This window comes from Osmia lignaria, chromosome 7 (genome assembly GCF_051020975.1).
Source record: "Osmia lignaria lignaria isolate PbOS001 chromosome 7, iyOsmLign1, whole genome shotgun sequence".
Lineage (NCBI taxonomy): Eukaryota > Metazoa > Arthropoda > Insecta > Hymenoptera > Megachilidae > Osmia > Osmia lignaria.
In genome coordinates, this window is record NC_135038.1 from 11184063 (window position 1) to 11206603 (window position 22541).

The 22541-nt window shown below is 31.2% G+C and overlaps 6 protein-coding genes across 14 annotated transcripts; 2 read left to right on the forward strand and 4 right to left on the reverse strand.

Annotated features, from left to right (window-relative positions):
• Positions 1–41: 41 nt before the first annotated feature.
• Positions 42–2114, reverse strand: LOC117609464 (uncharacterized). The gene is made up of 4 exons (XM_034335847.2): positions 1983–2114; positions 1334–1821; positions 554–1265; positions 42–478 (listed from the first exon to the last, which is right to left on the reverse strand). Exons 2-4 carry the CDS (start codon positions 1803–1805, stop codon positions 136–138), a joined length of 1527 nt encoding a protein of 508 aa, XP_034191738.2. The 5' UTR covers positions 1806–1821; positions 1983–2114; the 3' UTR covers positions 42–135.
• A 240-nt stretch (positions 2115–2354) lies between these two features.
• On the reverse strand, positions 2355–4918 carry Ir76b (Ionotropic receptor 76b). Of its 2 annotated transcripts, XM_034335833.2 has the most exons (9): positions 4791–4918; positions 4640–4704; positions 4266–4442; positions 3966–4192; positions 3749–3858; positions 3478–3671; positions 3308–3413; positions 3041–3230; positions 2355–2976 (listed from the first exon to the last, which is right to left on the reverse strand). In XM_034335833.2, the coding sequence occupies exons 1-9, from the start codon at positions 4861–4863 to the stop codon at positions 2511–2513; spliced, it is 1608 nt and encodes a 535-aa protein (XP_034191724.2). In that variant the 5' UTR covers positions 4864–4918; the 3' UTR covers positions 2355–2510. The 2 variants fall into 2 exon arrangements, with proteins under 2 accessions (XP_034191724.2, XP_076545346.1); XM_076689231.1 differs by lacking the exon at positions 3041–3230 and having other exon boundaries at positions 2771–2976.
• Positions 4919–5510: 592 nt separating this feature from the next.
• On the forward strand, positions 5511–8616 carry LOC117609462 (uncharacterized). Of its 2 annotated transcripts, XM_034335835.2 has the most exons (6): positions 5511–5775; positions 5874–6041; positions 6409–6509; positions 6604–7581; positions 7644–7769; positions 7930–8616. In XM_034335835.2, the coding sequence occupies exons 2-6, from the start codon at positions 5940–5942 to the stop codon at positions 8216–8218; spliced, it is 1596 nt and encodes a 531-aa protein (XP_034191726.2). In that variant the 5' UTR covers positions 5511–5775; positions 5874–5939; the 3' UTR covers positions 8219–8616. The 2 variants fall into 2 exon arrangements, with proteins under 2 accessions (XP_034191726.2, XP_076545347.1); XM_076689232.1 differs by having other exon boundaries at positions 5511–6041.
• Positions 8617–9125: 509 nt separating this feature from the next.
• Positions 9126–21523, forward strand: Ids (iduronate 2-sulfatase). Of its 4 annotated transcripts, XM_076689229.1 has the most exons (10): positions 9126–9453; positions 9607–9784; positions 9850–9980; positions 10056–10227; positions 10301–10450; positions 10532–10669; positions 10748–10930; positions 11009–11289; positions 11379–11706; positions 21384–21523. In XM_076689229.1, exons 1-10 carry the CDS (start codon positions 9268–9270, stop codon positions 21389–21391), a joined length of 1755 nt encoding a protein of 584 aa, XP_076545344.1. In that variant the 5' UTR covers positions 9126–9267; the 3' UTR covers positions 21392–21523. The 4 variants fall into 4 exon arrangements, with proteins under 4 accessions (XP_076545344.1, XP_034191720.2, XP_034191721.2 ...); XM_034335829.2 differs by lacking the exon at positions 21384–21523 and having other exon boundaries at positions 11379–11874; XM_034335830.2 differs by lacking the exon at positions 21384–21523 and having other exon boundaries at positions 9850–9953; positions 11379–11874.
• Positions 11931–19402, reverse strand: LOC117609444 (uncharacterized). 3 transcript variants are annotated; one of them, XM_034335797.2, is made up of 18 exons: positions 19212–19402; positions 18806–18949; positions 16731–18729; positions 16269–16650; positions 16046–16194; positions 15750–15971; positions 15466–15670; positions 14978–15387; positions 14599–14897; positions 14225–14519; positions 13862–14136; positions 13621–13780; positions 13191–13538; positions 12801–13101; positions 12525–12722; positions 12340–12453; positions 12152–12271; positions 11931–12084 (listed from the first exon to the last, which is right to left on the reverse strand). In XM_034335797.2, exons 2-18 carry the CDS (start codon positions 18888–18890, stop codon positions 12037–12039), a joined length of 5610 nt encoding a protein of 1869 aa, XP_034191688.2. In that variant the 5' UTR covers positions 18891–18949; positions 19212–19402; the 3' UTR covers positions 11931–12036. The 3 variants fall into 3 exon arrangements, with proteins under 3 accessions (XP_034191688.2, XP_034191687.2, XP_034191685.2); XM_034335796.2 differs by having other exon boundaries at positions 16046–16191; positions 18797–18949; XM_034335794.2 differs by having other exon boundaries at positions 18797–18949; positions 19212–19400.
• LOC117609457 (uncharacterized) lies at positions 19589–22261 on the reverse strand. Of its 2 annotated transcripts, none has more exons than XM_034335824.2 (4): positions 22123–22261; positions 21828–22011; positions 20829–21741; positions 19589–20756 (listed from the first exon to the last, which is right to left on the reverse strand). In XM_034335824.2, exons 2-4 carry the CDS (start codon positions 21945–21947, stop codon positions 19687–19689), a joined length of 2103 nt encoding a protein of 700 aa, XP_034191715.1. In that variant the 5' UTR covers positions 21948–22011; positions 22123–22261; the 3' UTR covers positions 19589–19686. The 2 variants fall into 2 exon arrangements, with proteins under 2 accessions (XP_034191715.1, XP_034191716.1); XM_034335825.2 differs by having other exon boundaries at positions 21828–22021; positions 22123–22257.
• Positions 22262–22541: the final 280 nt, after the last annotated feature.

The following is a 22541-nucleotide window of genomic DNA, read 5'->3' on the forward strand; positions in this document are numbered from 1 at the left end:
TCTTTATAAAAATAAAATTGGTGAATCTATATAAGAAGCGGTTTAGAAAAAAAAAAAAATCAAAGTATCGTATAAAAAATATGGTTGGAACGTGACTTTATCAAAAATATGCTCACTGTTTTTTTCGTAAATCGTTTAACGCATAATAACGTAATCGCTTTCGTGTAGAGGTGTTTGTGCTTCTAACAGAGCAATATCTTTTAACCTAGGTGACATGGGAACATAATGGGACTCGTCCATTATTCTTTGAGGTACAAAAACGTTTCTTTCACTCTGCATAACATACTCGCTTTCCTCCAGAGCAGCTCGTGGTTGTCGATTCTGTAGACCGGTATCTATTATTCGAGGTGACATAGGAACATAATGAGAGTTATCTATTATCTTTTGTAATGCAAAAGCATTTCTTCCATTGTGCATAAAGTTTCGAGCTGATGTCATAGATACAATATTTGATCGAGACATTCGAACATTTTGAAACCTTTAAAAAATAATTACATTGATTAATTAATAATCCATGTTCAATAATCCAAATGAAAATTAAACGGATACAAACCTATTGCTAGCTACAGACTCTGAAGCACATCTTTGTCTTGGAGGTAAAGGTGGAGGTTCATCTGGATGGCGAGTGGCTAATTCTTCGTCCACCTCCATGAAACTTGAAGTAGCCGCTGTTACATTGCTGCTTCGTTGATCTGCAATTTCTTCATAAATTCCAGAGGCTATAGAGACATCAGAAATCCTATTCTTAGAACTACTTGGGCCACCTGAATTTCCTCCAATAAATGGAATACTAGGTGGTTCAAGTTGATAGAAATATCCTGTTGTTCTATTAGGAATTTTGCATTTTACTACTTCGTAATTTTCGTTACTTTCCCTTCTTCTGTTATATGTTTTCAAGTCTGTTCTATCATTGAATACTGGATATCTTACCAGTGTTTCATTCTGTGTTAGTATTCTAAGATCACCCTCGCTTAAACTGAAAGGTCGTCGATTTATTTGTCTATTTCGTGGTCCACGTCCTTGGGTTACCAGGTCTAGTAATAATTTAGTAGCGTCTAAACAAAACACGTTAAGTTCTCCAACCCCGCCACGATATTCTTTAGTTGTGTGAATTACACAAATACATCTGACATCTTCTGGTCGACCTGCTGTGCTCAAATGAAACTGACCTAATTCTTTCCATTCAAAACTTTGTATTGTTTGACCTGTATGAATGTCTTTTATAAAAACTCCTAATGTACTAGTTACCAGATCGCCGTATAGTCCTGAAATATAGTATCAAATTAAATTTCAATGGTTAACAGACTCTCTGTATAACAAATAAATCATATACCTGTGAGGCCTGATGCTTTGGAATGTCCATTGTCAACCATAGATATACTATAAGATTCTAAGGTAAATTTATACTTTCTGGGTTTTAACAGCTGCCTGATATTTGCCATCCATCTTTGAGATTCTGTTTCTGAATTACCAGCTAAATAAAGTAATGGTTTTCTGTCTTTGGTAGGAAATATACCAAAGGCAAATTGTTTGGATCTAGATTGAGTACGATGAATGATAGCATCCAATGGTATCGTTATGGAATTACCATTATCATTTGGTGATATAGAACTACCACTGCTAATGACATAATCAAGTTGCACTTTAACACCCAAACCAGGGCCTAGTTTTTTAACAGAGCACCAGTGCCTTTTCCATACTTTCCAAGGACCCAGTGTCCTTTTTTTTACTTTATGAACCTTCGATTTATTACCAAAAAATTTAACATCTAGAAATCCACAAATTTCAATATTTTCCTCAGCCATTGAACTCTTGTTTAATCTAAGAAAAAAAAAAAAAAAACATTTCAAAATTAACATTTCATGAAATAATAGTATTCAACGTTTTATTGTAACGAAAAAGAGTCTAGAAGTCGAGAATGGTTTATTTTAGTAATGAAATATTGATACACCATATGCAAATTCATTTTATGAATTATTTACCTTAAGCTTAATAGTTGATGTAGCTGAGGAATATTTTTTAATAAAATAAAATGTAACGCAATAAGGATCGTCTTCGATCTTCCAAGAAAGAAAGGTATGGTGCAACCAGCTACATAGGATTTCAAATAATAACGGCAAAACTTTATAAGTACAGAGCATCAGGTATGTTTATAAAAACGCCCGGGCATTTAACGAACAGTTTGCTCTTTCTGTTATTGTTTACTAATCTGTTTACTCGTTGATCTCAAATTCAGTACTACCAACGAGATACTATCCAATGTTGGCTACTATTGAAACTGGAACTCCCTCAACGAAACTCTTACTAGATATCAATTTACTATTCAAGATCTTGAAAAATGTGCATAATACAAATTATAAAGCAAGAAACATGCATAAAATTATTTAGAAGATCTCTGTTATTATTTTGTTGCTTTATAGTTTTTTTACATGTAACCGAATATAATAATAATATAATAATTGTATGTATATAGTACTTGTTTGAATATTAAAATACATAGACTGATGCGTTTAGTCTACATATTGAAATAGAAAAGCAGAAGGAGTTCTTATAGGAATCAATCTTCGATCACCATCCTGATCGGTGATCACGTAATAGTTTCTTCCATTAAAAAACTGTTGCTTCCCCTGTATCATGAGATTCTCAGCACCCGGACTGTTCACCGGGGAATTCCTGCGTTTTTCGATTGATAAATTCTTTGATAAATGATTCTGAGATTTTTCTTTGGGAATACGAGACTTGTGTTTGACTTTACGATTTTTCACTCGATACGATATACAAGCACAAATTATTTCAAAGAGAAAGATAATCGTAGCGATAGCATATCCAGCTACGACTACCTCATATGTTAAAAGAAGATCAGTATTTTGCAACTGTCTTTCACTCGAACGTAGATCTACCGGACAGATCTCCGCTAATGGAAGATCTTCTTCCTTTCTGTGTTGTACAATACCGGTTTCCACCAATCTTCGCAATCTGTAAATTTAAAGATTGGTATTTTAAATTACGCACGTTTTCAAATCATGATTTTTAAATTTACAGTCTATTGATGTATTTCTTCGTAGGTGAATCATGAGAAAAGGCAAAAGCACGATTTGTTGTTAAAATAGCTTCAGGCATGATCACGTAGGTGCAGCGCAGATTATGGTCCAATCGATTACGGGTTTTGTTCAGGTAATCTTGGAATAGTAAAGTTTGCAAGTAATGTGATTCGGCTAAGAAAAGTCTTTCTAAAAATGAATAATATCTTTTTACAGGCACATTTAGTATTTCAAATCGAATAAAACATTAAATATTCGATACATACTGGTGCTTACAGCATCTAAGATATCCTTTGACGGTTCATAGTATTTGAAAATACCCTTTCCTTGCCACTTACTCACGTTTAATAAACTCAAATCATTTTGATGATCCTAAAAAGCAAACAATACAATTAAATTGAAAGTCTTAAGCATTAAAATTTTCTTTAAATCTTACTTGAGAAAGGAGAAAATCAACTATTCGTCCTTTGAAAGTGATCCAAGTGTATCCCATGTAAACGATATCTTGAATAGAACTAATAGATAATGTAAACTGAGGTTTCGTTAGAAATGCGGTGAGATTTGCTGTGTAGAAGGATGTTAAAATCAGTATAAATATCCACCAAGTTGCGAATAGTATTCGTGTCGTGTCTACGATTTCAGAAAATTATAATTGTTAAAAATCACTAGCTACGATCAACAATGATCTGTAAAACCATGTCCTGTACCTGTTGCAGCAATAATTTCTGATCCCTGCTTCAAAAGTGAACTATAAGCGAACCAGAGGCAGGAGGATAAAGTAAAGTTTTCAGAAGTCGGATCGTTCCATAATTTTCTGCTATATTAAGGGTTAAATTATAAAAATTTAAATATTATTAAACATGGTATTTATATAGGGAAGATTTTCAAATAAAAACATATATCATTGTAGAAGATTTTAAACACCTGATTTTGGCGAAAATATAAATAATCGGTCCTATAGAGATCAAAGATGCTAAAACTAATAACCAAACGGTTGTTTCGAAGGGTGCAAGAAGACCGGAACCAGTAGCCGATACCTGTGGCCTTTTCATCACAGCAGTTAATCTCGTCTCATCTAATGATGCACCAAATGAACAGTATCGTCGCATTTCTGGTAATACCGGAAGAAATGCAACAGCTACCTCTGCTTTCTGTTGAAATAATACAAGTAAATACCCTTTTCTTTGTTCACCTATTATTGTGCAACTTTATCATGTTTATTACTTTTTCATTTAGCAAACCCAAAACACCGCTTTTCTCATCACCCAAGATGTGCTCTTTTGGTGGGATAATAGTATACGTAAAATTCAATTTCGTACTAATTATATTGAAGATATAAAATGCGTATCCTTTTCCTACCCATTCTCCATTCTCCTGCACGATCCCTGAGTATGGCATATCCTATAAAAATAAAATTTACGAAGTGAGAATGAAAATGGTCTTCAAATTAAATTTAAATTATCGCAACACGCGTGATTATACACGGCATTCAGTATGCTAATGAAAGATAACAATTTCTATTTTCCTGTATTAAAAGCGTGCAACAATCTTCATTTTTAAAATCAATATTGCAATTTTACGTAATTTGCAATGCTTACATTCCACGATGTAACTGTTATCTGCGACTGTAATAGATTTTCTTCTCTATCACTATCATCGTCATCTGTAAAACATTATAAAAAAGTGATTAAAGTAATAAAATATTTGTCAACGATTAAAGAAATATTTAGAGATCGAGGATCGACATACATTCATCGTAATTGTAACAAGCGCAACGCGGAGTAAATAAGAGCATTGCATATAGTAGATAGAAGATGCACATTTTTCGATGAAAATTACAATTATGATTTCAATTAATTGCAGGTCAATGAGGAGCGTAAATTATCAATTACGTTACTGTCACAACAAACTGGGTACCTAGGTGAATCGATACTAACGTGACGGTCACACATCCTGATTGACAGTGACCCGGCTGACACTTGCGTATATGACACTGTCGCACATTAACACCTTTCCAGTTCATCACGATCGATCCAATTTAAGAAAATCATTATCTTCATTCTTCGTTTGCTTTTTATCTTCTTAATGAAAAAGAATTCAGTTCAGTTGTGTGATCGTTCCATATGGTTAACATAAGAAAGGAAAGCTTGTTAGTTGATATACTGTTTCCGATCCTGACAATGAGATAAAATTTCTTCTATTTAATAATTTAATAGTATTTATGCAAGAAAAAGATGAAAATTTAATAACTTATAGTAGTAAAATAGCCTTATTCTTTCCAGTTTGTTAGACTCAAATATCACCTTACGCGCGTGCTAAAAGAGTATCGAATTAAATCGAACGTTCGATTTCGAGTTCTCGATCGAGTTCCAATACAGGAAGAAACGTTTGTTTCCTGTTTTCAAGTTAATTAGAAATGAATGATTATAAATGTAAAAACTTAGTAGTTAATTAACAGAAAAATACTGTACTGTATATAAATATTTAATAACATCGATGTCAGTATCGATACGTTAGTCGAAACGGAACAAAAAGTTAGTTTCTCAACCGTATATCGGGATAAATTCGTGTTGTTGGTTGATAGAGAGAAATGCAAACGGTGAACAGTGGATACAAATTCCCCATGAAGTTAGTTCAAGTACACTGAAATGACAACAAGTGATTGATATTATTGACGACGGTATAATGTGAGGTGAAAAAGATATTTCGGCGCGAACGGGAGTGCACTTTGTTGGTAAGTAACCCGACAAAGCATCCCGTTCGTGGAACTGATCGCATATTTGAGCCTTTCATTCAAGGTGTAAGAAAAATTCCCTTACGAATTCCCGTTAGTGAATACAGGTTATGTGAACTTCGAAACGCCTGGTCGTTCGCTGTTTCTCTCAAACACCGGCCAGGATGGGCCAGGGTACAGATACGTGCACGGACAGGCCTACAGAAGTTAGTGTCATCAGATTTGTGTCAAGGAATCGTACTATCGAAGAAATCGTACCGAAAAAGGTAAATCACCTGAAGGAGTCATTTAACGGGTTCAATGACCCCTAACTCAAAACAAATCGTTCAGCTTTTATCTACCTTCGTCAAGTTATTGCGTTCCAAGTTTAGAATTAGTTTGTAAGAATACGTTCGTTATTTGTAATAACAATGCAAAGAATCAGAATTAATTATACATTTTCATGTCCTGAATATGTTACTCTAATAAAACATCTAACGATATGTTTTTATTAAAGAGCTTTGTTTATAAATAAAGTTGATTTTGTATACCTAATCCATAAAAATTTCAACAAAACAATGCTGTATTTGTGAATGATATTAAGCGATTAAAACGTTTGATGATATCTCATATATATTTACATCACATTTCTAGGAAATATATACTTGTAAGCAACGAGGTTGTGGAAAGACATTCACCAATCAAGATGAATACAAAACACACGAAACTCTTGAGGCTTTAAAAATTAGATTCATGTAAGTTAACTATGTTTATGTAGGTGAAATGTATATAGAACTTTTGTAACATTATATTGATTAACAACAACTAAAGTCTGAATGGTTTACCTAGTTGTCGGGAACCAGGATGTGGAGAAGAATTATCTGATCCTGGAAGTATGTGGCGGCATTATCAAGAGTGGCATAACAATGAAACAAATGTATTTATATGTCCATATACAAATTGTGGCTCCTTACATACAACCAGTAACAATTTGGAAGAACATATCGAAAACTACCACAGACAACCACCAACACTGCCAACTGAACCAGAAGTAATATGTTTTGAAGATTCTGAAAATGTAATAGACGAGGAAATTGTACAAAGTACCGAGGAATGCTATGAAAATAGAAATGAAACTTTTGCAATAAAAGGGCATCATTACGATGACAATAATGAACAAAATATTCATAGAAATGACAATATACAGCAACAAAAAAAAGAAGCCTCCCATGATCAGAGCACTGGAAGCGATAATTCTAATAAGGAAGATTACTCATCTAACACAGAAAGCTTAAATGAAACTGTTACATTTCCTATGAATGAAAATTTAATGATAAATACAGAGAATTTTCTGCCCAATTATGAAGGTAACACAAAAAGTTCAGAATTGCAAACAGATCATTCCCAAGAGAAAGCTAATGTAGTTTATGTAAATGGTGATATTACCATTACTAAGAATTCAAAAAACGAAGTATGTAATATGAATGCAAGAAATCAAGAACATAGAATAGAACTGGATAATATAGAAAGAATCTTCAGAAGTGATCTGGATCGTGATATTTCAAAAACCGAGGAGAATACCATGGAGACGAACAGTAATTGTTCGGACGATGAAGAATACACGCCAAAAAAACAACGCATGTCTAGATATAAACAGGAAATTTACAAATGTGCAGTCAATGGTTGTGGGAGAAAATACAAATACATATCCCATTATCGTCATCATCAAGACAGTCATAAATTATTAACGAACGCAATTAGCTCAAATTCTAGCAAATCAATAGTAAAATTGAAGCAAGGAAAAGCATCGGCAGTCAGTTTTTTCTTGTAAGTATTGTTTGTTAATTTTCATCTTACAATAAAATTAATTTTTCTATATCCTAAATTAGATGCAAGATTCCTGGCTGTAAAGCACAGGTGAGCAATGTAACGGGTCTATGGAAACATTACCAGGACAATCATGCTAATTCAAAACTGCCAGTAGTACAAGAAGCTAAGAGTACTGAAGTATTTCGGTAAGTTGTATAATAATGTATTCAGTTATTTTTGTAATTATAATTAACATCAGCAGAGCAATTATACTGGCATTTTACAGTATACCGAAAACATAGATAAGCTTGTTGTTGTTAGGAGTCTGTGTTGGTGTATTATTAAAAAGAAACAAAAATATTTCAGTTGCAAAATTCCTGGGTGTGAAACAGAATTTAGTACAACGGTAATGTTGTACAAACATTTCAATGAAGTGCACTCGAATGGTTCTGGCAATAATGCTAGCACAAACACAAAGACTGGGAATGGGAGTAGTTTTCATTATAATGAAATATTCAAAGATGATACTACCATCCTGCAAGGAAACTTTAAGACTGACTTTAAGGCAAAGAATAATATTAATGCAAATGACTGTACGAAGAATACTGATGAACAAAGATTATCATCAGCCGTTAAGAAAGAAACTCGAGATTGACTTGAGATGAACTAGTATCTATAAACGTGATGATAAATAATTGTAGCGATATGAATCAAGAGTATTTTACTAGGGCCGAAAGTATTCAAACCATCAAACGAATTATTGTTCCTCTCTCTCTTTAATGAGCGATTCCGCTCCTTCTTATTCTCCATCTTTTTGACTAGTCACTTTTTATTACGCTTTTATTATTGATTTTAAGTGTAAAGGCCCTTGTTAATTACTCATATCTTTATATCTCTAACTTTTAATTATAGGAATGCAAAAATCGAGATACAACTATCTTAGATCATTAGAGTTATTCCTTTATGATTTTTCAAGTGGAAACAAAAGCATTGTATAACGTTTTACAAGCTAATGCATTATTCGAACAATTTTCAGATTTTTTTTTTATTTGACAATTCCATTTAAATCTGTAAGAAATGAAACAAAAAATGGTATTACATTTTACAACAGAAACATATGTATATTACAGTGTTCTTAAGTATACCTTATTATCAAAGCATATTGTACATTCAACATAATTTATTTTTACAAAATTATTACTAATACTATTTGAGGTAAATATTAAATCGATTCATTTATATTTACACATAAAAAGTTAATAATCATAATTACCTGGAAAGTATAACAAGCAACATAGACAAGTTTAAAGAACTTTCAATATTTAATAGATACAACAATGAATTCAAGGTAAAAGAGTACAGTTTTATAGATTAATAAGCTGGATTAATTTAAAAACAAAAGTCAAAGAAGAGAAAAAAGTTGCAGTAATCCATATACGTGTTATATAAAAACTTCTAACTTTCCATACTAATTTTTACTATTTTATATTATATCACTTTGACATAATTTATGTTAGGTATATCAATGTAGTTATTGTATTAGATATAGTAGAACTATAAGCATTGCATAAGCATTTTCATTTGTATGTCTGTACATTGAAAAATAAAGTGCAATAGTGAGTTAAGAAAACCTATCAGAAACAGAATATCCATCTAGCAGGAAACTGTGTTTAATCTCGCTTTACTAACCTAGCTTCATTGAAAATGTTTTTTACATTATATTTTATAAATTTATTGACTTGGTGTATAGCGCAAAGACAAAATTTTCTTTTAATAATCGTCGATGATTTAAGGACTGCTTTAGGTTGTTATGGCGACTCAAAAGCTTATACACCAAACATTGATCATTTAGCAAAAAGAAGTGCCATTTTTTCACAGGCATTTGCTCAGGTTAGTATGAAATGAAAATGTTCTGTTATGGAAAAAGCAGTTGACAGAAGTAACACTGTCATATGACTTTTTCAGAAGAAGCAATTTTTATTATTAGTTACAATTTCTGTCAAGATCACATATTTAATATATATATATGTATGTATCTTTTAGCAAGCTTTATGTGCACCGAGCAGAAATTCATTTTTAACAAGTAGAAGACCAGATACCCTACAACTGTATGACTTTTACAGTTATTGGAGAACAGATACCGGCAACTTTACAACCTTACCACAACATCTCAAGGAAAATGGATATATTACCAAATCAATAGGAAAAGTCTTTCATCCAGGTTCCTATTCTTTTACATAAAAGAATCTATTTTTTTATATTATATTCTCACCGATTGTTTAATAGGAATTAGTTCAAACCATTCTGATGATAGCCCTTATTCTTGGACAGAAGTACCTTTTCATCCATTTACAGAAAAATATAAAAATGTTCCAGTATGCCAAGCAAATGTGAGACTATCACCTACTCAAAATCTTGTAATATTTCAAATTTACTTTTTAAAAAAATGTTAATATTTGGCCCAGTGCAGGAAATTTAATAATTGATTTTAGATATGCCCAGTTAAACTTTCGTCAATGCCAAATAAAACATTACCAGACATAGAAATTTTGAATGAAGCTAAAAGCTTTATATTAAATCAAACAGGAAGTACTAGACCATTTTTCTTGGCAGTTGGTTTTCAGAAACCACATATACCATTTAAATATCCTAAAAAATATCTAAGTATATTTTATCATTATCATTTTTTATAATTATAGCAATGTAACATTAAAATTGAGAAAGAGATATTTTGCAGAGTATCATCCATTACATAAGTTTGAGGTACCTAATCCATATAAATGGTCAGAGAATGTGAGTAGCATAGCTTACAATCCTTGGAATGATTTGAGAACAAGAAATGATGTTGAAGCTTTAAATCTTAAATTTCCATGGGAAAAAATACCAAGTAAAGTTCAAGTAATTTATAAAATACAATTTACTTTTATATAATCAATACATTATAGTTCTGTTGATCTTGAATTTTTAGAAAGTTTTGCTCAATTGATCATTCAATCGTATTATGCTTCTGTAACATACATTGATGATTTAATTGGTCAGTTAATAAATCAATTGAAATTTTCATCACTTATACATAACACTACTATAATATTGATGTCAGATCATGGTGAGTCAATAGATTCTACACTAACTGACATTAATAATATCCACGAATAATTTATTTATCAAATTAATAAATACATAGGATGGTCTCTAGGAGAACATGCAATTTGGGCAAAGTATAGTAATTATGATGTTGCTCTTAGGGTACCATTAATAATGTCAATACCAGGGCTTACATTCAAACAAAACAGAGAAAATAAAAGAGTTGAAGTTACAAATCAAGCAAGTGCAACACAAAGTTTATTAAACCATAAACAAACTGATGGTAATCAGCTAATACATGGTATATGTAAAAATATTTTATACGTAGTTTATTTTTGATATAAGTCGTTTATCTTTTCAGGATATTCAAACGATGTATCAAAATGTTATAAAAAAAACGTTTTCAATATTGTAAGTGTAAGGAACTCATTAAAGAATCAGATAATTATAGATTCATTAGTAGAATTAGTTGACGTATTTCCAACCATCGCAAATTTAGCAAACTGTTCAATACCTATTTGCTCGGATGAAGATACAAAAAAGGAAAATATGTTCACAGAACAAGGTAATCCTCGTGTAGAAATTGTCTGTAGCGAGGGTATTACTCTAGTGCCACTTATGAGAGCTGCGCTACAAAAAAAGGTAACATTACTTTAAAATGTTACACAATTTTATATATTTATTGTAAAAAAGAAATAATTTATTGGAAGCTTAACTTTCATTATTTATAGTCGCTATTATGGAAGAAGGCAGCATTTGGGCAATATCCAAGACCAAGTATTGAACCTTCCTTACATCCAAATAGCGATGAGCCACGTTTTAAAGAAATTATAGCGATGGGATATACTTTGAAAACAAATAAATATCGTTATACGTTGTGGTTACGATTTAAACCTGAAATGAAGGTACCAGATTGGAACGATAGTATTGCAGAAGAATTATACGATCACGGTGATGACGAGGGTGAAACTCGAAACTTAGCAACTTCGCAAACACATGCTGGGATAAAAAATGAATTGAAAATTATGTTACAACGCGGTTGGAGAAACGCTTTACCAGGTACACTTACCAAATAAATAATTCGTATAAATACTAGCATGCATACTCATACTATGAGTACAAATTTATTAAAGATTACATTACTATCTAATTAATAGTATTATACTAGTAGTACTTACAATGATATTGTATTACATCAATACTGATAATAACGAAAAAAATTTACCATATAAGTCGTATAAATGAAAAATACATAGTTCTTTAAAAGTAAAATATGCGCGATCGGCATAACAAAATATCAAACAGTTTTTTATATTATGCAGAACAATATAAAACTTATATCGTAATTTCTTAATTTTTTATATAGCGTTTACTTTTCTTATCTTTTATTCATTCTTCTTTGCTTTTGCTTGTATTACTTGTTGTATTCGGAAGAATCTGAAAAGTACAACTAAATATTTTACATGATTTTTCTATATGTTTATATACAAATATTGAACGTTACCTCTATAACATCATTATCAGTACTTGCAGACTTTGCATTGGTGTTGAGCAGTGCATAGGACGTTTGAGGTACATTTAGCATTTGTTGTGTTCTCATGACTGGTGCATTGGTACCTAAATTCTGTTATTTATAAAATCTCGATTAGATTCTATACGAAAAAGTAACTCGTTAAATAAGTTTTGACATACCTGATTAATTATTCTGTTGTTAGAATTAAAAGTCTGTTCCTCCCAGTAATTATACATATCTGTTAAGGCACGAGCAGTTAACATTTGTTGATACTCTGCCGTTGCATTTGGATACTAGAAAAAAATGAATTATCACGATGGGATAATCTGAAGTAATAATACACGAATAATAGTTATGTACTAACATCTTTTCGAATAAATTCTTGAAGTTGTTCGTAATCTGTAGCAAAGTTGAATGGTCCTGATAAATTCTGTTGTTGTAATAATAAGTTATTTGGGAAAAGTGCTGTTGTTGGAAGTCCTGGCATCAATTTCCCTGTCTTTTCTTCTTCGTATTCTAACCAAGCTTGCTTCCTCTCTTCCTCGTTTAATTCTTCTTCGGCCTAAGTTTACTCGGACAAATTAATTTATTGTTAATACAACAAAGATTGTAAAGAAAATGTTTTAAGGACTTTACTTACTTTATTTTCTAAAAGGGAATCGTGTTCGTGATAGTTCTCCACACATTTTTTATATTTTAAAAATATCTCCCTTAGTAGTCTATCTTTTGGCAAATTTAAAGTTTTCTCTTCGTTACTTGTGTTTGGTTCGAATTTATACAACTCGGATAGATCATTGTTGGTATAATGACGTTCTATTTGTTGTACATCAACAACTCTACAGGAAAGCGATAACTTTGTCACTTGTCGATTATAGATCTTCTCTTCCATTGTGCCAGCCGCTAGAAACCGATAAACGTAACACGGCTTCTTTTGACCGAATCTGTAAATTACATATATATATATATATATATACATATCTTAAACAATTATTATAAAATCCTTTTTCAAACGTTTTTAAAACATATATACCTGTATATACGAAATATACTTTGTACGTCGTAAGACGGATTCCAACTCGCGTCAAAAATAATTACACGATTTGCAGCAGTTAAATTAATTCCTAATCCACCTGCTCGCGTCGATATCAAGAATAATCTTGCTCTCGTGTTTGACGGTTTATTAAAGATTTTACACCAACAATTTCTATTCTCGGTCGATGTTTGACCATCCAGTCGAAAATAATCTAAACCTAATGTCCAGCTGCCAGTGTGCCCATCAATATATTCCAAATTTGTACCATCTTCTGTTGCAACGTCGATCTTCTTAAGGAATTTCTCAATTAATGTCAGCGAATACAATGACTGTGAAAATATCAATCTGAAAATCAAAGAATTTAGGTGTTATGATATAATTATAAAAATTCTAAATAATGATACACGTGTTAATATAACAGACTTACAATTTGTCCCCAATTTGTTCACACTCTTTTAAGATACCAAATAGCAGTCGCAATTTCGAGGAAACTCTCATATCTTCAAAATGTTCAGGTTGAACAAATTGCAACCACCATAATTCTTCTTTTGGTTCAGGATCATCAGTTTTTACGTTTGTTTCCTCTTCTACGCGTTAAATAAAAGAATATGCGCATTTTACAATAACGTAGTATTAGATTAACCAAAGTAAGATTTGTTAAATCTTACCTGTCTTGTTCTGTCTTGTATTTTTTTTGGAGAAATCCGAACTAATAGCTACGACGTCGTCGTCGTCATCAGAAGACTCAGTTGAAGTGGTTTCGCTGCTATCGTCATCGATAAAGTTTTTTAAAGAACCTTCAGAATCACTAGACAGCTTTTTTTCATTCATCTTGTCTATTTTTTCTGCGTTTAATTGTAAAACTATAGGATGCGTCCATATCCTTTGTAACGATTGAAAATCAGCAAACAGAAATCCACCTCCACCTCCGGTGCGTTTTTGTCTGAGAAAAAAGAAAAAAATATACTTATTAAAGGAATTATTTAAATTAAGTGATTACAAAGTTTTATTAAATGAAATATTGTACGTACCGTGCAAAGTTTTCCAGATAATATCGATACAAATTTATTTGTACTTCTGTTAATCTTACAAAAATTACGTACTCCTGTTTTGGCGGTAAGAAAGGCATTAATACCGAGTAATCGAGCCTCTGAACACAACCTTTTAACATTTTGTGCAAAACATAAGCACGTTTTTTCATTAATTTAACATCGTATTCAGTAGAATCGTCGAACTGGCCGTTAGTTATCGGATTTGCAAACCTATTCACAAATTCTTTCTTGGTTCCCAAAAGATTTGGTTTTATAAACTGTACCATGCAATGATCTGTAAAAAATGTTTAAATAGAATAGAACATAAAATTATCATAACAGCCAGTTGTTACTTAATATTAATAAATATTCACATTCTATTAAATTGTTTTGTAGCGGTGTTCCAGTTAGTACAATTCTCCTTAATGTTTTTATACGATTTATGCATTTGCTTAGAGCAGTGTCTTCATTTTTTAATAAATGACCCTCATCACAGACTATTATGTCTGGACCAGGATCTATCAAGCACTGTAGGACTGATTTTTTGGCATATTTTGGCATTCTGTTATTAGTGCCACTTAAATTTCTAAACATTTCATAGCCAATGATAAGTATACCACCAGTTCTCTGCCAACTTTCTAGCATGTATCTTCGTTCTGTGTTTTGCTTTAATCTTTAATAAATTTATCATCAAATATTACGACCATCTGTTTATATACGTAATTTAACTCTATGAATATTTATTAAACTTACCTGGTCAGTTCATAAATTTCAATATCATGTTCTATATTATCCAACCACAAATCAAATTCATTTCGCCAATTAAGTACCGTACTTAAAGGGCAAACAACCATAATTGTCTTCACATTGACGTCTTCATGCATTAAAAGCGTATGGGCTAATGCAATTACTTGAAGAGTTTTGCCAAGTCCCATGCAGTGTGCAATTATACATCCAGATCCAGGCGAAGTCTTCATTCTTTCGATTGATTCAAAACACGCGTCCCACATGAATTTTACTCCCTTAGCTTGATGAGGTTTCAAACGTTTCACTAAATCCTTGTCAACGCTTAGAAGTTTTTCTTTTGTTTCAGTATCAAAATCTAATACCAGCTCGTCTACCTTTTCTTCGTTAGCCAATCTTGTTTCATACATTTGATTATACTATAATCATAAAAGAAAAGATTACAAAGTTGTAAGGGTAGTAAATTCTATGTTGATTATAAAATAACGATATTGTACCAATTTTTGGCGCTCAGCAATACGTTTAAGCCTTTCTTCCTCTTCTTTGGCAGCTTGTTTTGTATCATTTGCAACTTGTTTGTCTTTCATTACTTTTCGAATATTCTTTCGACTCTCCTTTCCTTCTGAACTTTTAACTTTATCATTATCGATATCATCACTGTCAGTGCTTGCATTTTTAATGCGTCTCCTTTTTGGCTTAACTCTAAAATGCGTAAATGTAATGTTAACAATTACTCGCAACTTTTTCAATGTATTATCCGTAAGCTATTTATTTAGTATACCTTTTTTCTGAAAACGAGGTATCGGTATCTGAAGATTTACGCGTTCTACGTTTACGTGATTTGTGTTTCTTTGTTGAAGAATCACTGCTCAAAGTCAAGCTATCTTTCAATGCAAAAGAAGAATCAGAATTCACTAATAGCGTGTCTGAATCAGAATCTGTAATTTTTCTACGGTTCTTCCTTTTACATTTTACTTTGGCAGCCTCGATCTCTGAATCTTCACTGTTTAAAATAAGATTATGGTTCATCATACGTATTACTTGAATTATCAAAAAGAACTGTGTTGAATTACCTACTTTTGATTTTCTTCCCTACTTTCTCGTAGTTTTTCTCGATTTATACTCCACTCTTCCCTTTTAGCATCAGAATCGGAACTCGAAGAAAATTTCATCGTCAATACCTTGTTTGTTCTCCAACTATTTTTTTCCAGTTTATCTTCATTCTTCTAGTTATATTCAAATAAACGCATCTTTTTCGTACACAATGAATACACAATTTTTTTTCATTTTATATTCTTACCTTATCGCTGCTCTTTTTTGACTGATCCTGTGACATAGCGTTGTCCTTCTCTTTCTCGCTATCACCATTTTCTAAGACACCTTTTTGTTCCTCAGTGTCTGAATCAGAAGAATTTAAAAGCATATTCTTTACAACTATGTCTGCTTCTAACATCAAATCATCCTTGGACTGAAAGGTAGTTTCTGCTTGTAGAATAGTGCTACTACCTTCTGAGTTTGTACCCTTTTCTGTATCCTCAATGATATCTCCATTTTTTACTTTCTCTAGGTGATCTAAAAGAGAATCTTCAGTTTCTTTTAATGTTAATTTTTTTCTATGCGAATTCTTTCGCGTTAGAGTGTTTTTTTCTTGATTCTTCTGTAGTTTATCTATATGAATGAGACTGCAAAACAATAATTCAAGTAAGATGCTACAAATTTTCGTACGACGATAGATGAAAAATGTATTATTTCAACTTTATACCTTTTAATCCGTTTGCTTTCCAAATACTCCCGCGATTTTTCCAACGCGTTCGCATGTTTTACTAGAACACTTTTTGGTAATCTTTCAACAACAACCTGACAAAGTTGTTTTAGTTTTTCATCAGATTCAGAACTATTTGCTTTAGACAAACACAATTGCCGTTTTATCAACCTTTCACCTACACTTGATTCGAAATTTTCGGTGTCGTTAGATTTTTTCGAAGAAGTATTTAATATTGTACTTTCTATATCACCATCTATATCGCTTGAAAAACTTGAATCCAAGCTTTCCGCGTTTGAAGAAATCAGTAACTTTGCTTTTGCACGTGCTTCGTCGCTATTATCATCAGATTCATTATTATCAAATAGTTCATTAATAGAATCATCCGAATTTGAATCCAGATGTGCACGTTTAACACAATCTTTAATTGTTTCAAGTAACGAAGTAATTAGTTCCTTGCTACTATCAGGTGTTATTTCTTTACATTTTGATTTGCCTTTTTCATTTGGACTACAATTTTGAGATTCTTCAATTGACTTTTCGATAGGTCCTTTGTTTATAACTGTTTCTTGATTTGAGTCTAACAGCTCTATTTTGGCTTCCTCTTCATCAAGTCCATTAAGAGAATTATATTCTTCATTCTTTTTATTTTCATCATTCTTTTTATTTTCTTCACTCTCTTTATTTTTGTCATTTTCAACTGATTCTGATGTTCCTTTAGAATCAACTGATGTAGCAGTTGTAGTTTTTACTTCATCATCGAATAACTTTTCACTCTCAATTTCAAGATTGTCATTTTCTGTAGCTGCTGTTTCATTGCTCACTTCTTTAGATTCTGAACTATTGTTCTCTGATTGAAGATCATTCGAAGTGACAATTTCATTCTCGTTTGGTTTCGAAATGTTTGAAGCAGATACATTTTTCGTCATACTTTCCTCAAACACATCATCTACAGATTCGTTAATGTTTTTTTTATTTTCGTTAACATGGGACACTTTCAAAACTTTCTCATTTGAATCAACAGGTTTTGAATTATCTCTTACATTTACTTTATTATGTATTTTTTCCATCATCTTACTACCGAGGATAGGTGATGTAACCCTTGAAGAGTTTCCACTACTATCTTCACTCATTTTTTCAATTATTTTAGTAGTTGTATCGCTATCAGAAAATATTTCCTTGTTATCACATTCTGAAACTACACTTCCTTCCTTTGAATTAGTCTTTGATTTATTTGTTATTTCTTCCAGACTTTTACTTAGCAATACTTCTTTGTTTCCGCTTGAAGAACTGTCTTCATGATCCGTATTTTCTATACTACAATTTTTATTCCACTTTTCGAAAAAATTTACTAGTTTCTTATTCTGTGCATCAATTTCCATTTTAAGGTCGTTGATCAACTTTCTTACTTTCTTTACAATATAATACGCAGACTCTTGATATTGTAATTCTTCATTAAAATTCTCCCACTTTACATGTTCCGTCATTAATTCGTATTCGGAACACAAAATTTTAAATTTATTCAAAATTTTGATAACGTACGATTTGAAACGTAAACTTTGTTTTTTGCAGAGCAAAGTTTTTTTTCTTGAATGTTTTGTACCCAATGAATCTGAATTTCCACCTTTTTTAATTTCGTATAATTTCTTTACGAGATCGGTATTACGAGAAAATTTTGATTTTTGGAATTCTTTTCCAGAACTAGAATCTGCTTCTTCTTTATTCAATTGTAATATCGAATGCCTTCTTTCAGAATGTTTCTTATCTCCTGAATTGCTACATTTTAATTCTCTACTTTTATGAGCTTTCTTTCTTGTACTATTACAGTAAGCTTTCTTATTTTTTATACCGCTTTCCTGTTTGCCAGATTTTGATATTTGTTTATCTTGATCATTTCCATTGTAATCGTCAGTGTCTGAAGACGAAGTAAGCTTTCTCTGTAATTTTTTAGCTGAATCTTTATTGGATGATTCAGATTCATTAACGGTGCTATTGTTCCCTAAAAATAATTTAATTTCAATTGCAATTTTATTATCAGGTTATACTTTCTTTATTTTATAACAAACCTCTTAAACCTGTTTTATATAAATTTGTGTCATTAGGATTAAAAGAAGGCCTAATTTCTTCTGTGGATGTCGAATCATCCCCCAATGATTCCATTATTTTTTTTATTTTTTTCACTTCTACTTTATGTTTTGCTTTCTACATCTATACATCTTCTGAAACACATAAATTTAACGTAAGTTCATCAAAGGTAATCATGAAATAAATGTTTTGTAACACATTTAAAATTCAATGTTTTCATAAACAAACTTGTATGTTTTACTTTGGAATTTGGAAGTCCTGATGTGACTTTTTTTTTTTAGTTTCATTAACTAGTACAAAATCTTGTTTCTTTTACGCATTAACTATCTGAGTAATGTGCAGTATAAGAGGTTAGAACATATAAAACAATGTATCAGACTTTAAAAAATGCATTACCTTTATAATTGTTGATAGTTTAATTGTATTACGTTTTAAATATTATGGTACTTAACTCATGTAAAAATGATTTTTATAATCTCAAATTTGAAAGCTATGCTTATCATTAAAAACTATCATACCATCAATAAATTAATAATAAATGAATTGTGCGTCAGTACGGTCAGTACCAATACCATTCAGTATTATCAAAATTCTTATTCGTGTTTTTCCCTGTTCGTTACAACAAAGATAGCCGCTACTGCCCTCTGATGAGGAAATACGGAATAGGAAATTCAGGTACTATCGAACGTAACATAATTATTAAATATTCCAATGATTTTATATAAACATTTATTTCATAAATAAATACAATTCATATGTACATATAAATCAAGTATAACAGATCTACATTTTTTTATAATGTAGGGAGTAATACAAAAATACAAAATTTACATAATGAATTACAGCAATGCGTTAAATGTTAACCAGCATTTCAGATTTCTTCCACTACTCTTTCCATTTCTTGATCCTCTGATACTTCCACACGATTATTTTGTTTAGATAAGCTTTTCTTCCCTGGAACATGATATTTTGAATCTAGTATTCGATTTTCCTGAAGCGCAGGTACATCACAAAAAAGACATCTTGTTTCTTTAAATTCTTGATCCAGAGATGAATGAAAGATTAATCTACATATGGGACATACACTATACTGGGCAGTAGTTATTTGCAAAAGAGTAATAGCACATCTAGGTAACATATGACCCTGAGGACATTTACTGACTTTCCATGATAAATCATTTATCGTTTCACCGCACAAATTGCAGGATTCAGTGCTATTTGATTTGAGTTGTGATGTTTTCATTAAAACATCTCTGACACGTTTAGAAAGTATAGATGCTTCTTCGTTTTCTTCTTTTGCGAGATACACTTCTAAATACTTTCTTAATAAGTTTATAGAACTTTGTTGTTCTTGAGATAAAGTGGATTTCTTAGCCAAATGCACGAGATAATTACAGGCAGTGCAAACAACAGTTAAAGGTTGTGCTTCTGATATTTCTCCAGCAATACTACCTATTCCTTGAATCACTTTCTTCTTTTCACAAATTTCCATCATTATTGATATCCACATTGACATTTGTAGCTCTTTCAAAGATAAAGATTTCAAATCAGATGGAATTTTTGGAAATACAGTTGCAGGTTCTGATGCTTTCGCTGCTTTCATTCTAATCAGTTCTAAACAATCCCATAATCGTTCAAATCTCTCACATTTCTGTGACTTTAAAACTAATAATGGATCCCACTGTTCACCTTTTAATTCAAACATGTACATTTTACTTGGTTCCCTGATTACTAAATGATCGTATATAGTATTCGGTGTAGTTAAGTTCACAAATATTACAGAATTTAAAGAATGACTAAGACCTAAATACCGTACACGAGCTTGTGGTAATTTGTTGTTTACTTGTATTCTTAACAAATTATTCTCCTGTGTATCAATTGCGAACATAGAGCCATTTTCTGTTGTAACCAATGCAAAATCTGAACTGATACAGGTTACTCCTAAAAATGATTAAAATCATTAGTGTTACATTTCCTGACAATTTATACAAGAAAGTATCATGTTTTACTTACCTGAGATCATAAATCCTTTTAACTGTAAATGTTTTAAGTATTTGAATTTACCCCCTACTGATAAAGACAATAATAGTAGAAAAGTACCTTTTGAGATAAGAACTTTTATGTTTGGACCATTTTGAGGAAATATTTCTATAGCGCTAGGAGGAATGCGATCCTTATAATCATAATACTTATCAATGGATTTCATTTCAAGATTATCATTATGATTTTCAACTGTCAGACCATAAATACGTCCATCAGAATAAGCAATAATAATCACATGTTCCTCTGCATTAGTAGTAATCCAATGCAAAGCATTTATTTTAACATATTCTTTTAACTTTATTGTTCCTACAATTTGGGGATCTGATATTTCATTATAATTTAATATCCTTGGAAGTTTGTAAATAATTATATCTCCATTATGATAAGCAACAGCAAGGTATGCAAAATTTATAAAAAGCTCACTCCAAGCAAAACAAGAAGCTTGTAGTGCTTTCATATTATTTTTCAATGTTATCAATGAATGTGAGTTATTTATTAATCCTATATCAATTTCTTTTTCTATAGCATCATAGCGTATGGAAGGTAAATCATACGCAGAATACCACTCTGAAGAAACTTTGTAGATTACTATAGCAGCCCCTGCTGAAGTTAAAATTGCAAGAAGGCACTTGCTTGGATGTATTAAATTCTGTGGTGACCAGGCTAAATCAACTATTTTTGGAGCCATTTCTTTAACATTAGATATTTTTGGAGTTAAACTTTCTTCCATCATAAATGAATAAAGCTGTTCGTGTTGCATGTTCCAAATTTTTGTCTCCATTCTATTGGTTATAACTTGTGTTGGAAAAATAGGAGGTGGATAAATGAAAGATCTAGAAAATTTGATGCTTGAATAAGGAGACATCGGAGAAGGTATTATTTCCTGTACACAACAAAAACATTATATAAGATATATTATCTTGGTTGTATTAAAATTATCATATATCATTTTAAATAACATAAACTTACAAATATATGAACTCCTTTTTCAGTAACAATTGATATATGATTATCTTGGGACCACTGAACTGCAAACCTTGATAAAATTGGTGGAGAGATTGAAAGATTATAAATTTCTTCTATCTCCATTAGGTATAAATTAATTCTTCACATGTATGTACAAAACAAATTGTTCAGGTTCTCTTCCTTTTACCTATAAAAATCTATACATGTACATGCAAGGTATGCAAAGTTTATTTATTTATAACTAGTATAAAATTTATAGAAATATAGACACAGAAAACTAAATTTTACAAGAACTAACCTATCAATTTTCATTAGTCTGCTTTTGAGTGTTAACATATCTCTATAGAAGGAAACTTTTCTAAATGAATGCATGTTTAATTACGAGCATTTAATTTGCTTTTACATAGTATATACATATATTATATCGGTTAAGTACAAATGAGATCAAATTTTATGCACAATAAATTTTCAAGATTCAAGTGATTGCACCCCAACGCCATCGCAATCAATCCCAATCATCTTCAGTTATTCCATATTAGTTATGATTAGAGATTTTTAATTAATCTAAACAAATATTGAAAAATGAATAGCAAATATGTATATCATATATACATAATATATAATTAATTTTCACAAGCTTTTAACTTTTTAGAACGATGTCGTTCAATATTAAAAATTTTTGCACATTTTACATAATATATATAATTAAAAACTACA

Coding starts and splice junctions, on each gene's coding strand:
- Ir76b (XM_034335833.2), bottom strand. CDS start 4,863: ATGTGCATCTTCTATCTACTATATGCAATGCTCTTATTTACTCCGCGT. Junction 3,672..3,748: donor AGAAATTATTGCTGCAACAG/GTACAGGACATG, acceptor CTGAAATCGTAG/ACACGACACGAATACTATTC. Junction 3,414..3,477: donor TTGATTTTCTCCTTTCTCAA/GTAAGATTTAAA, acceptor TTTGCTTTTTAG/GATCATCAAAATGATTTGAG.
- LOC117609462 (XM_076689232.1), top strand. CDS start 5,940: ATGGGCCAGGGTACAGATACGTGCACGGACAGGCCTACAGAAGTTAGT. Junction 6,510..6,603: donor GCTTTAAAAATTAGATTCAT/GTAAGTTAACTA, acceptor TGGTTTACCTAG/TTGTCGGGAACCAGGATGTG. Junction 7,770..7,929: donor AAGAGTACTGAAGTATTTCG/GTAAGTTGTATA, acceptor AAAATATTTCAG/TTGCAAAATTCCTGGGTGTG.
- LOC117609464 (XM_034335847.2), bottom strand. CDS start 1,805: ATGGCTGAGGAAAATATTGAAATTTGTGGATTTCTAGATGTTAAATTT. Junction 1,266..1,333: donor CAAAGCATCAGGCCTCACAG/GTATATGATTTA, acceptor ACTATATTTCAG/GACTATACGGCGATCTGGTA. Junction 479..553: donor GAGTCTGTAGCTAGCAATAG/GTTTGTATCCGT, acceptor TATTTTTTAAAG/GTTTCAAAATGTTCGAATGT.
- LOC117609444 (XM_034335794.2), bottom strand. CDS start 18,890: ATGGAATCATTGGGGGATGATTCGACATCCACAGAAGAAATTAGGCCT. Junction 18,730..18,796: donor ATATAAAACAGGTTTAAGAG/GTTTGTTATAAA, acceptor AATTATTTTTAG/GGAACAATAGCACCGTTAAT. Junction 13,539..13,620: donor GAACAAATTGGGGACAAATT/GTAAGTCTGTTA, acceptor TTTGATTTTCAG/ATTGATATTTTCACAGTCAT.
- Ids (XM_034335829.2), top strand. CDS start 9,268: ATGTTTTTTACATTATATTTTATAAATTTATTGACTTGGTGTATAGCG. Junction 9,785..9,849: donor AGGAAAAGTCTTTCATCCAG/GTTCCTATTCTT, acceptor ATTGTTTAATAG/GAATTAGTTCAAACCATTCT. Junction 9,981..10,055: donor TATCACCTACTCAAAATCTT/GTAATATTTCAA, acceptor AATTGATTTTAG/ATATGCCCAGTTAAACTTTC.
- LOC117609457 (XM_034335824.2), bottom strand. CDS start 21,947: ATGGAGATAGAAGAAATTTATAATCTTTCAATCTCTCCACCAATTTTA. Junction 21,742..21,827: donor AAAAAGGAGTTCATATATTT/GTAAGTTTATGT, acceptor TGTTGTGTACAG/GAAATAATACCTTCTCCGAT. Junction 20,757..20,828: donor AAAAGGATTTATGATCTCAG/GTAAGTAAAACA, acceptor AATCATTTTTAG/GAGTAACCTGTATCAGTTCA.